Source organism: Cherax quadricarinatus, chromosome 9 (genome assembly GCF_038502225.1).
Source record: "Cherax quadricarinatus isolate ZL_2023a chromosome 9, ASM3850222v1, whole genome shotgun sequence".
Taxonomy (NCBI): Eukaryota; Metazoa; Arthropoda; class Malacostraca; order Decapoda; family Parastacidae; genus Cherax; species Cherax quadricarinatus.
The window spans coordinates 1,746,972-1,764,687 of record NC_091300.1 but is presented as its reverse complement, the minus strand read 5'-3'; the positions used below and the strand labels follow the sequence as shown (position 1 = coordinate 1,764,687).

The 17,716-nt window shown below is 38.9% G+C and overlaps 2 protein-coding genes across 2 annotated transcripts in view; one reads left to right on the top strand and one right to left on the bottom strand.

The window, feature by feature from the left end:
• The window catches only part of Ssl1 (general transcription factor IIH subunit 2 Ssl1), a 30,046-nt gene extending 22,113 nt beyond the window's left edge, over positions 1-7,933 (bottom strand). The window contains exons 1-5 of the mRNA XM_053772878.2: positions 7,676-7,933; positions 6,935-7,136; positions 4,965-5,093; positions 3,983-4,156; positions 1,593-1,837 (exon numbers count right to left, since the gene is read on the bottom strand). Of these exons, the coding sequence (XP_053628853.1) occupies positions 1,593-1,837; positions 3,983-4,156; positions 4,965-5,093; positions 6,935-7,136; positions 7,676-7,734 (809 nt within the window). The 5' untranslated portion in view covers positions 7,735-7,933. The remainder of the gene's footprint in view (positions 1-1,592; positions 1,838-3,982; positions 4,157-4,964; positions 5,094-6,934; positions 7,137-7,675) is intronic.
• An 8,952-nt stretch (positions 7,934-16,885) lies between these two features.
• LOC128686152 (basic salivary proline-rich protein 2) overlaps positions 16,886-17,716 on the top strand; it is a 41,534-nt gene continuing 40,703 nt past the window's right edge. Inside the window, exon 1 of the mRNA XM_070083155.1 lies at positions 16,886-17,197. Within this exon, the coding sequence (XP_069939256.1) occupies positions 17,126-17,197 (72 nt within the window). The 5' untranslated portion in view covers positions 16,886-17,125. The remainder of the gene's footprint in view (positions 17,198-17,716) is intronic.

The following is a 17,716-nucleotide window of genomic DNA, read 5'->3' as shown; positions in this document are numbered from 1 at the left end:
TGTATTTTACTTTTTTATTGTTTTAACCCTTTGACTGTTTACGCCATATAAATACGTCTTACGCACCACTGTTTCTGACGTATATATACTCAATAATTCTAGTGGCTTCAAATCAAGCGAGAGAAAGCTGGTAGGCCCAAATGTGAGAGAATGGGTCTGTGTGGTCAGTGTGCACCACATAAAAAAAATCCTGCAGCACACAGTGCGTAATGAGAAAAAAACTGATCGTTTTTTGGATTAAAACGCGGAATTTGAGGTGTATTTTCGTATAGTATTTATCGTTGTATTCGCGTTTTCATGGTCTTAGGTGATAAAATGGAAAACATATTACAGAAATAGAGATGATTTTCATTACTTTGGTGATGAAACCGACCTTGAAACTGAGCTCAAAGTAGCGGAAATGTTCAATTTTTACCAATGTTCAGGAGTAAACAAATCACACCACACGTCCAATACACGTCAACTGGGGAGTCTAATATTCTTTCACTAGTGCACTGATATTATTTATACCATTTTTACAATAATGCAATAGTCTGCATAACAGTAAATTTTGTATTTTTTTGTATGAATAAAAAATCAAAATAGAAAGCAATAATAATATAAGAGGGGCCTAGAGATGTGACTAATGAACAGAGGATATGTTATTTTAGTGCCAAGAATGTCTACCTTGTTTATTCTGGACCCTATTTTGAAATTGGCATCTTTTTTAATTTGCGTGAAATTGGCCAAATTGCCAAATTCTGACCACTATATTGGGTAGTTCAAATTGGTAAATGGGCAGTTTCTTGTACTCAGCTGATAGATAAAATGGAGTTCTAAAGAAATAGCTATGAATTTGGTCAACTGGAACGGAATTGGCTGAAAACAGGGCTCAAAGTCAACGAAATCGCCGATATGCATATGTCGCCGAGACCACTAACTTCGCGGGAGCGTAATTCCGTGAGTTTTCGACCAAATTTCAAACTTTTTGTGTCATTACCATCGGGAAAAGATTCTCTATCATTTCATAAGAAAAAATAATTTTTTTTTATTCAAAAATTTATTGACATAGAATGACAGTTTCAGAAAGGGCCCTGCGACAGTCAAAGGGTTAATGCCTAGTTCTATTGCTAATTTAATATATGTTAGTGTAAACTTGTTTTCTGGCATTTATATGCATTTATAAGTGGAAAAAATGGCATTCTGCTTTCCGGCGATGTCTGCCTTCCGGCAGTAGCCTGGAACCTAACCTGCCGTATAAGTGGGGCCCTTCTGTAATCAGTAATTTTTTTCATCTTTACACATTTTGGTTTAATAATCTATAACAGTATCTCATATTTCCTCCCTTTATTCTTGTAATTTCACATGAATATAAATAGTGCCCAGCATATGTCATGGTGAGCATTTATATTCATCTATTCACAAAGCTTAAGTCCTTGTTTAATATTATCTTTAACCTGTTCCAGTTTCCTTGTCCTGGTATGAGACATGTCCCATATCTACAAATTTTTTTAACCACTAACACATTCTATATATTCAAAAATTTCTTCTTTACTAATAAAATTAATATAAATTAAATGAAGAGAGAATCAACACTAGCGAGCTTTACTCACCACATGCATAGAGCAGGTTTGGCATCAGCATTAATTTGATGTGGAAAGCCAACTTTAATGAGTGTATGATCCATTTTAACAGAGGCAGGCGGGGGCTCCAAGTGGTCATGGATCAACTCTTTCAGGTGGAGATCATTAATACACACTGAGAAGGAGCCACCTGTCTCTTGACTTATGTCTTTGCAAACATGGAGCTCTGCTGCAAGACCTACCACTGACACACGAATATTTGCATCCTTCACTTTCTGGACGAGAAATTAAAAAAAAATTACATTTTTACATAGTAAATGTGAATGATGATATGAAGGGAAGAAACTCACAATTTTAAGTACTGAAGACTCATGATGCTGGTGCTTTATTTAAAGTTACAGTGAGTCTATTTTCTTTTTTTGAGTTACCCTGTCTTGATATGAAATTACTGACGTATTAAAAATTTAATACATCAGTAATTTCATATCAATTTAATACATTTATGAAGCCTCCAAATATTTACACTGATAATTTGTCCTGGACATGGGAAGTACGGTGCCTTCAGCTTGAAAGATGGGTAGGGATGCTGTAATGGTCATTTGAACTGTCATGCCTGAGTACTTTTGGGAAGATAGCTATTGAATAAATGATGGTAAATGTGTTTCATTGCTTCAAAAATTGAAAGAAAGTGTTTACAAAGCTGCACTATATAATCACAATTAAACGACAATACTTTTTACCAACTTAAAGAAATATATGACTCGCGAAATCATAATGACACGATTGCAAACAAACCATACTACGGGTGGGGTTTGAACCCGCAGTAAGAGAGTCTCAAGACTCCAGACCGTCGCGTTAGCCACTGGGCCAGCTAGCGGGTTCAAACCCCACCCGTGGTATAGTTTGTTTAAAGAAATACATTTACCACTTAACTATACACAAATAACCCGCACATAAAAGAGAGAAGCTTACGACGACGTTTCGGTCCGACTTGGACCATTGACAAAGTCACACTAACCAGAAATGGAGCAGGACGGCTATATATAGGCAGGAAGAGGCGGTGGTAGTAGTAGTACAAGAATGGTATATAATTTCCACTCTTCATAATTCGTTTTCCCGTCTTGGCTACCCTTCCCATTTCATAGACTCTGCCCTCTCACATGCTAAATGCAATTTCTTCTCTCCCAAACTCTCTACTCTTGGGAACTCTTCTATCCTCTGCCTTCCCTACATTTCCGGTCTTTCTAATCTCAACAATTCTCTCCGTCCCTTAGACATCAAGCTTACCTTCCGCCAGACTAACACTCTTCGCACTAATCTCATTCATACCTCTCCTCCCTCTACAGATGTTCCTGGTGTCTACTCTATTTCTTGCTCCTCCTGTCCTCTTCAATACTTTGGAGAAACTGGTCGATCTCTTTCTGACAGACTTAGGGAGCACAAAAATAGTGTTAGGCTTGCCGACCCTAACAATGCTCTTTTCTGTCACGTCAGAGATCATAGCCATCCTATTGACTGGTCTTCTGCTAAAACTGTCTTCCCTACTTCCAACTCGAACAGTCACCGTCTAGTTGAATCCTCTCTAATACACAACTTTCCTTGTATGAACCTTAGCCCTGGCTTCGTCTCTGTAGATGTCTTCCTCTCCCACTACATTATAAAATGCTCCAAACTTCAGAACACCCATGACTTAACCTGACTCCTCATTTTTTCTTTTTTTTTTTTTTTTTCTTTTTCTTCTTCTCCCTCTTCCCCTTTCCTCTTTCCTTTTCTCCTCTGGGTTGTCTTTCTCTCTTCTGTCTCATGTTTCTGTTCCTTCTTCATTTATTTCACCACTTCCCCTTTCACGCACCTCTGTGCGCTTGCTCTCCCTCAGTGGGCACCTAGCTCTCTTGCAGTGCTCCCCTTTCTTTGTATTTACTGGCTCGTCCTCCTTATTTCCCACTTCTACCACTACCACTACCACTACTACTACCTCTTCTACTACTACTACTACTACTACTACAACTACTGATGAAATTAAGACACATGTGCGGCGTCTGGTTGTCTTTGTTGTGGACGTTTCGCCATCCAGTGGCTGGCTGGATGGCGAAACGTCTACGATAGGGATGCCCGGGTGTTGCGCATGTGTCTTAATTTCATCTTGTTGGTATTATATACTATTCTTGTACTACTACTACTACTACTACCACCATCTCTTCCTGCCTATATGTAGCTGTCCTGCTCCACTTCTGGTTAGTGTGACTTTGTCAATGGTCCAAGTCGGACTGAAACGTCGTCGTAAGCTTCTCTCTTTTATGTGCGGGTTATTTGTGTATCGTTCCAGTCACGGTATTGTGCCTTTTTTGTTATTAACCACTTAACTAATATTGACCCAATTTTCAAATTGGGTCAATCTACATATAGATTACTCCACATACCTGTATAGTAGCTCCAATTTCCCCCGGGTCACAGGAAGTCAGAGCCGCAAAGATGATGAGAATCTCTCGAGAAGTGTGAGGTGGTAAATGGCGCAGAGATGACAGTGCTACTTCCAGAGAATTTTGTAGTGAGGGCTCTCCTCTGGCAGGCAGATCTTGTAGTTTCTTGATACACTGATGGTAAACAGTAAGGAGAAACTGAATATTTTACTGACAGTATACAATATCATCAAGCTGATGAATAAGACAAAGGCTTGAGGGACTGACCACTTCCTACCAAGGATGAGGGAATGATCACCTCAAAATTATTACTGCTATTGTCTCTAGTGTAATATTCATCTGCATTCTACTAAAGAAGCCTGTCGTACAGGCAAAACATTGCTGCATGTATTTTTTTATAAGAATTTATTTTTATATTAATATACAGTACACCAATACCCTTATAATTATGCCTGTCAACTTCTACCAAAGATTGCTTATTTAAATTGCTCTAGTTTTACAAATATTTAACACTAAAAATAAGAATTGTAAGTCCATTTATTTATTTGTTTATATTGGCAGTTTGGAGGGATATGTTGTGTATCTTTATACGTACAATATATGCTTCTAAGCTGTTGTATTCTGAGCACCTCTGCAAAAACAGTGATTATGTGTGAGTGAGGTGAAAGTGTTGAATAATGATGAATGTATTTTCTTTTTGGGGATTTTCTTTCTTTTTGGGTCACCCTGCCTTGGTGGGAAACGGCTGACTTGTTAAAAAAAAAAATACACAACTTCAATTTGGCATAAGTTTTGCATTTAGAAGTAGTACTGTACAGTAATTTATTAAATTTAGTCAAGGAAAAATTAAGAATTACTGTAAGGAGAGAAATTATTAGTTTTCTCCAAATAAAAACAGTAGTAGCTAGGATTATCATTACAGTGCTCCTAAAATCATACAAGTGTGTTGTGCTCTGTTTAACAGGTGGCTTGAGGAACTCACCTCTAGATGCCTTTGTGGGTTATTGCTGAGTTCACTTTGTCTCTTGGCAGTCTTATTCTGAGTAGTAATTATTCCAAGCTGACTAATGGGATTCTGCTCATGAAATTCTTTAATAAAATCCTCAAGAATCTGAAACAAATCATATGTTCCACATTTTTAAATGAGGTAAAACAAGTGGTTAAGAAATTAAAAAAAAGAGCCAGTGAGAAAATGAGTGAGTCTTCATCAGTATATTTTGCTGAGAATAAGAAACGTTTTGGAGAGAGATAAGCTGAGAAAGCATGGATAGCAAATGAACTTACCAATAAAAATGAAAAAGAAATGTTAGATGAAGAGGGGAAAGTAATGGAAAGGCAGAGAGAATATTTTGAGTTGCTAACTGTTGATGTCATTCCTTTTTCAATTCAATTCAATTCAAATTCAAACTTTATTCTCTATAAGTATTACAATGCTGAGTTTACAGAATTTGGTTATTGTGTGGTTTACATGTAGTAAAATAATAATTACAGAGTGTACCACTAGAACGCCTAGCATGGCTAGACATTTCGGGCAGACTTATATTAAATCTTAGGTTTAAAATGTTACAGAATTATGAGATAAGTTGGTATTATGGCTAAGTGACTAAATACTAGTTGTGAGTTTAGCAATGTGAATGCTTTTGTTTTGGCACTATACATAGTTTCAGTATTGGAGTATCAACAGGGTAGAATGGAACAATATACAGTGGACCCCCGGTTAACGATATTTTTTCACTCCAGAAGTATGTTCAGGTGCCAGTACTGACCGAATTTGTTCCCATAAGGAATATTGTGAAGTAGATTAGTCCATTTCAGACCCCCAAACATACACGTACAAACGCACTTACATAAATACACTTACATAATTGGTCGCATTTGGAGGTGATCGTTATGCGGGGGTCCACTGTATAGTTGGAGTATGAGTGCCAAGGTAAATCTGGGAAAAATATGCAAAGCAATGGGAAGAATAAGTGGTAAAGCTGCTGGAACATATGGAATTAAGACTGGAATGTTAACAGTAGGTGGGGATGCAGTTTTGTAGTGGTTCGTGTATTTGTTCAAAGCACACAATACATAAGGTACTTAACTACTGGCAGAGAACAAGTATAGTTTTGGTGTGGCATAAGTACTGTGTACTTTGATACACAGTGGACAGGTTTAGCTCTTGTTCTGGACTGAAAGATAATGTTTGTAAATAATATCATTTACTCATCTGCAAATTGCTAAGCATTCTAAAAATCACTTGTGAGGCCAATGCATGCAGCAGGACGAGATAAAATAACATAACACACGCCTGGTGCTCCAGGGTATGGAAAACAATTCCTAGCTTCTGCTAGGCACCCATACTTATCTACGGTGTGCTGTGTGGCATAAGTACTGTGTACTGATGCCACACTGTGGTTACGGTCCTGCTCTGGGTTGAGAGGTAATGTTTGTAAATAATTTCAAACATTTGCAAATTGTTAAGCATTGTAAAAATAAACCATCACTATATCTTTGATGAGTTTTGAGTCTTTCTACTCCCAGAGCCTGGCCATGGACCAGGCTTGTCTGGTGCTTGCCTGGTCAATCAGGCTGTTACTACTAGTGGCCTGCTGCCCCACATATCCATCACAGCCTGGTTGATCTGGCACATGGTGAATGAGGATTCTAACATATTAACACAAAGAGGATACAATCAATGCTTTAATGTCCAGAAGGATTACAGATATTGAGAATAAGAATATATTGTTTTACATGTGTTCGTGACACTGAGAATATGGAAATGTAGTTTTCACATATTTGGCTAAAAGGTATACAAAATTTCATTAAAATTTCAACTGATTTTAACTGTCTTCACTTTGTTCAAATAAGTAATATTAGTACCAAACAGACACAATATTACATTTTAATACAGTATTGTATAGTATCCCTATTACCTGCTTAAAATTACACAGTATAAATTCAGAGAACCTTCAGAGTGCAGCTCTGTCGTGTAGGTTTCAAATCCTGCTCTGTCATTGCTTGAGACACATCCAGGATAATATAGACGTGCCGCATTATTCCTAGCCTCACACTGGCTTCTCGATCCAACAATCTCCTCCGCTTAGCTCGCTGTATCATCTCTGTCACCGATGGCTCCAGGCGGCCAGATTCGTCTTCTTGTATAGCCTCCCTATTTTATAAAAGAAAATGTTATACTAAAATTTGCATGACAGGCAACATGATTAAAAAAAATATGTGAAATATCAAGGCAGCTACAGTACAGCAGCAAACAACAGAAGCTATAAAAGGAAATAAATATCATTATATCAAAGGTATTTAATACTGACAGGTTAATGAAAAAGACGCATGTACAGCACCTGGGGATATTGGATGAAAACACAAATGCAGTATTACTCGGTCCTTTATTGACAACGTTTCGCCCACGCAGTAGGTTTTATCAAGTGAAACAGATCTTATACCAGTTTTGTATTATTATTATTATTATAATCAAGGGGAAGCGCTAAACCCGGAGGATTATACAGCACCTGGGGGGGGGGATTTGGAAGGCATTCAGGCTTAATTCGGGGAACTGGAGCACAGATCCAATTCCCTAAATCAAGAGCCCCTCACCAACATCAAGGAACCTTCCTTGAGGGGTACCAGTTTTGTAAAGATACCCAGGTGTTGCACGTGGTCCTTTATCTGTCAAAAGCAAAAATGATACTTTACCATGTTTTCTCGTATCCACTCTCCCACCGGTATTCTTTAGGATCTTCCTCTTCATGCATTGCTGAAGGTTACAAAGGGCGCTTACTTCAGGTACTGTACTGATACTTTACAGATCACGTAGTTTACTTCGAGGTTTCTCCTCCTCCAGACGACTCTTGTTGTGTTGTTGTTGTTATTGAGGAATATTAAAGGCCACCAAACCTTACTCATTTTGAGCTTTACTTCCCGGGAGTCCGGGAAAAAAATGTTACATGAATATGGGCGGGAATTATAAAGAATACAAAGTTTCCTCCTGAAAGAGAAAAGGGAACGTTAAATACTCAAGTACGGCAGTTAGTTTAATATGTTTATTATGCACCCCATACCCATCCTGTGGGCGGTAGTCAAAAGATTACAGAGGTACATAATTGGTCCAGGGACTGGGCCTCAAAGTTTTGATAGCTGAGCAAGTTACAGAGGTAATGAATTCACAATTTACAAAGGTAATGAACTCACAATTTACAAAGGTAATGAACTCCAGGTAGGTCTAGTCACAATCATGACAAGTTACAAAGGTATTTACAGATTACAGAGGTACACAATGGGTCCAGGGACCGGGCTCCAAAGTTTTGATGGCTGAACTAGGTACAAGGTAATGAACTCACAAGTTACAAAGGTAATGAACTCACAAGTTACAAAGGTAATGAATACTGTAAGAATGGTTACTTACGTTTATACATGGCTGCAATCATGAACAAATTTTAGAGTAATGAGCAATTCACACTTCCACACCCGGTCACAACTGTAGTGAGTTATTGGTGCAAATGTTGATTGCTGAGTCTCTCTACATCTTTGCAGATTTACATCTTTGTCAAGGCAGAGTACCATGACGAGCAAGCGTAGTCCATATGACATTGTATAAGGGCTACACATGGGGTCCTGCGAGCCTCAGTAGGTAGACACTGTGCTTGTCTACTAAGGCTCGCAGGACCCTATATCTAGCCCTTATACAATGCTATATGGACTACGCTTGCTCTTCATGGTACTCTGCCTTGACCAAAAAAAAAAATTGAAATGTCGACTGCATATCACCCAGAACAAAATGGTAAGACTCATTCTGGACCTGGGTCCAAGAGAGCATGTAGGCCAGGATGAATTACAGCAATTGGGTATATATGTTGAAGACAGAGTAAAACAACTGAAGTCAAGTTTATAAAATTGCTTACAAACAGTGTCCAGAATATCTTTCTGTCAATTTTGTCAAGGTTGGGAATCAAAGCAATCATAGTACTAGGGGGAGACAGCACAACTTTGTAGTACCCACAGTCAGTGGCAAGGCTTCAAATACCTTTTATTGTACAGCAATAAATGAATGGAACAAACTGCTTGCACATGTCAAAGCCAGTCATAGCATGAACCAGTTCAAGAAGAGAGCCAAAAGGTGCCTAGTGAATGTAACGACAGAAAGGGAGAATGATTTTTTATTTTTTTTAACTAACACACATGTAAATATAAATAACTCATTTAACCTTATTCCTAGTATATCTCCTTTATAGTATAATAATAAGACATTATCTCCTTTCTAGTATAATAATAAGGTATTAAAAGGACCTCAATGGTAATAAGTCACTTTGACTGACTTTTTTTTGGGTTATCCTATGTTTTCTACACATATACTAACAAAGCCAGCCTAGAAGTCCTTAAGTCAAGTGAACCCCAAGTCTAAACACCAACAGAGCCAGACGCCTCATGCTAAGTCAACAAGTTGGCACTCCACTGAAGCCGACGCTGAAGCCTGGTTTTATTAAGCTATCCTTGTTAAAGGTTTCAAAGGCTAATATTATTATAATATTTATGAAAAGATCTAAATCCTTATAAGTCATACAATCCCTGGGGAATGGAAGGAAATCACATTTGTTCCAAGGACCCCAATTAAAATAAGTAAAGGACGCCAATGGAAATAAGTCACTCTGTCTGACTTTTTGGATTATTGTAGGTACTTTACACATATGCTGCTATATATGATAATTCTATGTAACTGTATTTGTGTATACCTGAATAAACTTACCTACTTAGGAAACGAAGATCCGTTTAAGGACCACTAAAAGTTAACGGAGCTTCGGTTTAAGGGCCACTGACAGTTATCACTGTATCGAGCCCTACTTCTTGGTGTCCCGCCATCTTCCATAGAATAATAATAATAATCTTTATTTCTGCAAGTACATGTACAAGATATACAGGCCTAGCTGACATCAGTGACATACTACTATATAGAAAGTTATTTGTTATGCAGAGCATTTCGCAAATTAGGTCAATTTTGTCCCGGGATGCCACCCACACCAGTCAACTAACACCCAGGTACCCATTTTTCACTGATGGGTGAACACAGACAACCGGTGTAAGGAAACACGTCCAATGTTTTAACCCGTGGCCACCAGGCCACGGGCCACCGTAAGTACATAATCTAGCAAACTACTTTCATTGCGTGCTATATCATATCTTGTATACTTATTTATCCTCTGTTTCTTAAAATATGTATTACTCATTACCAAACATTTTTCCATACATAGTTCAGTTAAAGGCCCCCCTTTTTCATTTACCCCTGGCACCCCAAACTTAAACTACTACTCCCTCCACAACAGTTTTACCCACATTAGCATTTAGGTCCCCTACCACAAGTACTCTCTCACTTAGTTCAAAACTCCCCAGGCACTCAGTTATCATCTCCCAAAATTCCTCTCTCTCTTCTACACTTTTCTCTTCTCCAAGTGCATAAACACTTGATAAATTAGACACATGTGCAACTCTTGGGTATCTTTATTGAGGAAACGTTTCGCCTGGTTGATCAGGCGCTGATCCACCAGGAGGCCTGGTCACAGACCGGGCCGCGGGGGCGTTGACCCCCGAAACTCTCTCCAGGTAAACTCCAGGTAAACAGTGGCTTCATCAGTCCATACAAAGGAGAATCTTGAAGAACAGGAGGAGGATGAGGTAATCAGTCCCTCAACCTTGAGTCGATGTGGTCAGTCCATCAATCTTGAATAGAATACGGCATACGTGCTGAGAAGGAGCTTATAAACCGTTGGCAGGAGAGGTGCAGCAGTCATAGGTCGTGTAACATTTGTTCAATGTTGAAGTAGGTCGTGCCCAAGAATTAGGCAAGCGAAGAATTCCCAAGTATTAAGATCCCAAGAAGTTGCAGTGTCTGACAGGTTTGTAGATGAATGGTTCAGAGAACCGACATGTTGATAAATTAGACACATGTGCAACTCTTGGGTATCTTTATTGAGGAAACGTTTCGCCACACAGTGGCTTCATCAGTCCATACAAAGGAGAATCTTGAAGAACAGGAGGAGGATGAGGTAATCAGTCCCTCAACCTTGAGTCGATGTGGTCAGTCCATCAATCTTGAATAGAATACGGCATACGTGCTGAGAAGGAGCTTATAAACCGTTGGCAGGAGAGGTGCAGCAGTCATAGGTCGTGTAACATTTGTTCAATGTTGAAGTAGGTCGTGCCCAAGAATTAGGCAAGCGAAGAATTCCCAAGTATTAAGATCCCAAGAAGTTGCAGTGTCTGACAGGTTTGTAGATGAATGGTTCAGAGAACCGACATGTTGATAAATTAGACACATGTGCAACTCTTGGGTTTACCTGGAGTTTACCTGGAGAGAGTTTCGGGGGTCAACGCCCCCGCGGCCCGGTCTGTGACCAGGCCTCCTGGTGGATCAGCGCCTGATCAACCAGGCTGTTGCTGCTGGCTGCACGCAAACCAACGTACGAGCCACAGCCCGGCTGATCAGGAACTGACTTTAGTTGCTTGTCCAGTGCCAGCTTGAAGACTGCCAGGGGTCTGTTGGTAATCCCCCTTATGTGTGCTGGGAGGCAGTTGAACAGTCTCGGGCCCCTGACACTTATTGTATGGTCTCTTAACGTGCTAGTGACACCCCTGCTTTTCATTGGGGGGATGGTGCATCGTCTGCCAAGTCTTTTGCTTTCGTAGTGAGTGATTTTCGTGTGCAAGTTTGGTACTAGTCCCTCTAGGATTTTCCAGGTGTATATAATCATGTATCTCTCCCTCCTGCGTTCCAGGGAATACAGGTTTAGAAACCTCAAGCGCTCCCAGTAATTGAGGTGTTTTATCTCCGTTATGCGCGCCGTGAAAGTTCTCTGTACATTTTCTAGGTCGGCAATTTCACCTGCCTTGAAAGGTGCTGTTAGAGTGCAGCAATATTCCAGCCTAGATAGAACAAGTGACCTGAAGAGTGTCATCATGGGCTTGGCCTCCCTAGTTTTGAAGGTTCTCATTATCCATCCTGTCATTTTTCTAGCAGATGCGATTGATACAATGTTATGGTCCTTGAAGGTGAGATCCTCCGACATAATCACTCCTAGGTCTTTGACGTTGGTGTTTCGCTCTATTTTGTGGCCAGAATTTGTTTTGTACTCTGATGAAGATTTAATTTCCTCATGTTTACCATATCTGAGTAATTGAAATTTCTCATCGTTGAACTTCATATTGTTTTCTGCAGCCCACTGAAAGATTTGGTTGATGTCCGCCTGGAGCCTTTCAGTGTCTGCAATGGAAGACACTGTCATGCAGATTCGGGTGTCATCTGCAAAGGAAGACACGGTGCTGTGGCTGACATCCTTGTCTATGTCGGATATGAGGATGAGGAACAAGATGGGAGCTAGTACTGTGCCTTGTGGGACAGAGCTTTTCACCGTAGCTGCCTCGGACTTTACTCTGTTGACGACTACTCTCTGTGTTCTGTTAGTGAGGAAATTATAGATCCATCGACCGACTTTTCCTGTTATTCCTTTAGCGCGCATTTTGTGCGCTATTACGCCATGGTCACACTTGTCGAAGGCTTTTGCAAAGTCTGTATATATTACATCTGCATTCTTTTTGTCTTCTAGTGGGTATCTTTATTGAGGAAACGTTTCGCCACACAGTGGCTTCATCAGTCCATACAAAGGAGAATCTTGAAGAACAGGAGGAGGATGAGGTAATCAGTCCCTCAACCTTGAGTCGATGTGGTCAGTCCATCAATCTTGAATAGAATACGGCATACGTGCTGAGAAGGAGCTTATAAACCGTTGGCAGGAGAGGTGCAGCAGTCAGGTCGTGTAACATTTGTTCAATGTTGAAGTAGGTCGTGCCCAAGAATTAGGCAAGCGAAGAATTCCCAAGTATTAAGATCCCAAGAAGTTGCAGTGTCTGACAGGTTTGTAGATGAATGGTTCAGAGAACCGACATGTTGATAAATTAGACACATTCATCTACAAACCTGTCAGACACTGCAACTTCTTGGGATCTTAATACTTGGGAATTCTTCGCTTACCTAATTCTTGGGCACGACCTACTTCAACATTGAACAAATGTTACACGACCTATGACTGCTGCACCTCTCCTTCCAACGGTTTATAAGCTCCTTCTCAGCTCGTATGCCGTATTCTATTCAAGATTGGTGGACTGACCACATCGACTCAAGGTTGAGGGACTGATTACCTCATCCTCCTCCTGTTCTTCAAGATTCTCCTTTGTATGGACTGATGAAGCCACTGTGTGGCGAAACGTTTCCTCAATAAAGATACCCAAGAGTTGCACATGTGTCTAATTTATCAACATGTCGGTTCTCTGAACCATTCATCTGCATAAACACTTACTATAAGCCACTTTTCACATCCCACCCTTATTTCACTCCATATAATCCTTGAATTTATACATATATATTTCCTCTTGTCCTGCCATAAATGATCCTTCAACATTAGTTCTACTCCTTCCTTAGCTCTAACTCTATTAGAAACTCTTGACCTAATCCCATTTATTCATCTCCACTGAAACTCTCCTACTTCCTTCAGCTTTGTTTTTTAAATTAAATTAAAATTAAAATTCTTCATTTCTCGGTTATTATTATTATTATTATTATTATTATAATCAAGGGGGAAGCGCTAAAGCCGAAGGATTATACAGCGCCTGGGGGGGGATGTGGAAGGCATTCAGGCTTAATTCGGGGAACTGGAGCACAGATCCAATTCCCTAAATCAAGAGCCCCTCACCAACATCAAGGAACCTTCCTTGAGGGGTATTTCTCGGTTAATATTACAATGTGGGGTTTACATATTATAAGATATTATTACATATTATAAAATGCTTATTACAAAGGCCACTAGTATGCCTAGGCATTTCGGGCAGACTAATACTAGTTCTTACTCTATATTGACTTAGAGCCAGGACATCCTGTTTCTTTTCATTCATGACATTCACAGTCATCTCTTTTTTTTTATTATCCACGCACATTCAAACATCCCAACTTTAAGGTTTTATTTTTATTTTTAGTAAGCTATACAGGAAAAGGGGGTTACTAACGCATTGCTCCTGGCATTTTAGCTTATTTTTACGACACGTATGACTTATATAAGAAAGATTTTTATTCCACTTCCCCATGAATAAGAAAGGAAAATAATACTAATAAGAACTATTAAGAAAAACTCAATTAAAAAGTCAGGTGAGTGTGTATACATAAATGTGTACATGTATGTGTAGTATAATCTAAGTGTAAGTAAAAGTAGCAAGAAATTTCTCTTATCTTGTGTGTTTGTGAGACAGACAAGACACCAGCACTCCTACCCTCATGTAAAACAAATAGTGGTTTCTGTCATACATTCATTTGGCAGGACAGTAGTACCTCCCTGGGTGGTTCCTGTCTACCATCCTACTGTTAGTCGGCCGTTTCCCACCAAGGCAAGGTAGCCCAAAAGAAAAGAACAACTTTTACAATCATTCACTCCATCACTGTCTTGTCAGAGGCGCACTCACACTACAGAGAACCTTCACAGCGCGCATAACGGAGATAAAACACCTAAATTACTGGGAGCGCTTGAAGTTCCTGAACCTGTACTCCCTGGAACGCAGGAGGGAGAGATACATGATTATATACACCTGGAAAATCCTAGAGGGACTAGTACCAAACTTGCACACGAAAATCACTCACAACGAAAGCAAAAGACTCGGCAGACGATGCAACATCCCCTTAATGAAAAGCAGGGGTGTCACTAGCACGTTAAGAGACCATGCAATAAGTGTCAGGGGCCTGAGACTGTTCAACTGCCTCCCAGCATACATAAGGGATATTACCAATAGACCCCTGGCTGTCTTCAAGTAGGCACTGGACAAGTACCTAAAGTCGGTACCTGACCAGCCGGACTGTGGCTCGTACGCTGGATTGCGTGCAGCCAGCAGTAACAGCCTGGTTGATCAGGCTCTGATCCACCATGAGGCCTGGTCACAGACCGGGCCGCGGGGGCGTTGACCCCCGGAACTCTCTCCAGGTAAACAGTTATAAAACTGCACAAATGTACCTTGCTCACACTCCAACAAGGTAAGATTTATGAAGGGATTCAGGGATACCGGCAGGCCAGACTTGAGTCCTGGAGAGGGAAGTATAGTGCCTGCACTCCCAAGGAAGGGTGTTAATGTTGCAGTTTTATAACTATAGTGTAAGTGCGGCTCTGACAAGACAGTGATGGAGTGAATGATGATAAAAGTTTTTTTTTTTTGGGACCACCCTGCTTTGGTGGGAAACAGCAGATGTGCTTAAAAAATATAAATATATATTTATAGACTAGTAGTAGGTTGGCAGACAGGAACCACCGAACAGGTAAAACTTACTGTAAACTTATCTAAAATATATTTAGTTGGATTAGGCTAAATTAAATTGCGTTTGTTATAATAAGGTTAAGTAAGTATTCTAAGGTTCTTTTGGTACAAAATTATTAATTTTTACATTAACATATATGAAAAAAAGATATATCGTTAGTAAGTAAGTTTATTCAGGTATACACAAATACAGTTACATAGAATTATCATACATAGCAGCATATGTGTAGAGAACCTGGGATAACCCCAAAAAAGTCAGAGTGACTTATTTCCATTGGGGTCCTTTTACCTTATTATTATAATATAAAGGTTATATTTTCTTATTATTCTATAATAAGAGAAAATTTTAGAAAGGACTTGATTTTAAATGAATTCTTGCTAAATGACCAGTTTTACCTATTCGGTACGACATATATATATATATATATATATATATTATATATATATATATATATTATATATATATATATATATATATATATATATATATATATATATATATATATATATATATATATATATATATATATATATATATATATATATATATATATATATATATATATATATATATATATATATATATATATATATATATATATATATATAGTAGGTTGGTAGACAGCAACCACCCAACTTGTCATGATTTTGACCAGCTCTACCTGGAGCTCATTACCTTTGTAACTTGGTCATGATTATGACCAGATCTAGTTGATTACCTTTGTAACTTGCTCAGCTATCAAAACTTTGGAGTCCAGTCCCTGGACCAATTATGTACCTCTGTAATCTTTTGACTACCGCCCACAGGATGGGTATGGGGTGCATAATAAACATATTAAACTAACTAACCAGGGAGGTACTACCGTCCTGCCAAGTGAGTGTAAAACGAAAGCCTGTAATTGTTTTACATGATGGTAGGATTGCTGGTGTCCTTTTTTCTGTCTCATAAACATGCAAGATTTCAGGTACGTCTTGCTACTTCTACTTACACTTAGATCACACTACACATACATGTATAAGCATATATATATATATACACATCCCTCTGGGTTTTCTTCTATTTTCTTTCTAGTTCTTGTTTATTTCCTCTTATCTCCATGGGGAAGTGGAACAGAATTCTTCCTCCGTAAGCCATGCATGTTGTAAGAGGCGACTAAAATGCCGGGAGCAAGGGCCTAGTAACCCCTTCTCCCGTATAAATTAATAAATTTAAAAATAGAAACTTTTGTTTTTCTTTTTGGGCCACCCTGCCTTGGTGGGATACGGCCGGTTTGTTGAAAAAAAAAAAAAATATATATGTATATATATATATATATATATATGTATGTATATATATATATATATATATATATTTGTATATATATATATATATATATATATATATATATATATATATATATATATATATATATATATATATATATATATATATATATATATATATATATATATTATATATATATATATGTGTATATATGTGGGTTTTCCTAGGTAATTTACAAGTATGTCACTATATATAATAATCTGTGTAATTGTATTTTAGAGTGGAAGTACCTAAATAAAGTTAGTGAGTGTGGTAAGCCTGGCAGGTGGTGGTGGTGTTGTTTATGTTGTGTTGAGCGGCGGCGGCGGCGGCGTCGGCAACACTCACTTCCACACAACCACATCTCTTGGTGTTGCACCTCGCTCCAGTGACATTTTCTACCCAGGTCTGGCTATTATATCCCCGTTGTGTTGCTGGAAGTGACAGTGGACAGGGCGTGAGTTGTGGTAGGTGTTAATAGCAAGAGCAGCGTCTCCGGAGCCACCATGACTATGGCCTACCCCAATCAACCTCCTCAACGAGGTAGACCTCCACCCAATTCTGCTCAGATACAGAAGGTAATATGATCAAGGTCGATATTAGTGGTCACTGATGTGAATCCTGCATGGAATTTTTTTTTTTTAGAAGTTTATTGCTGGTGAAATGGATGCAAATGCAAAGAGAAACCTAAATGATGTTTCATCTGTGGAGAGACATCTTCAGTCAGTGTGTATTGACTGAAGAAGCCAGTGACAGGCCAGATGCCCCAATAAAATTCCTCTCTGCAGTCTTGTTTTTCCACCACTTGTTTGCTTTGTACCATTTGTTACCAAGTTTGTGCTTACTTGGCTTAACAACTCCTTTGCATAAACAAGGGCTTTCCAGTAAAAATGTATAAATATATGTAATCCCAGAACTGAATCAACACCCTGTATGTTTTCTGGAAATTGAACTTAATATTGACTAGTAGAATGACCTAAATATATCATGATATAAATTTATTTTGTGCTAAGAGACCCTGATAGATTTAAATCCTGTTGAGGAATTCAAGGGATATAAGTTGTACAGTATGGCACTACTGCAATTTTTTGGTGTCT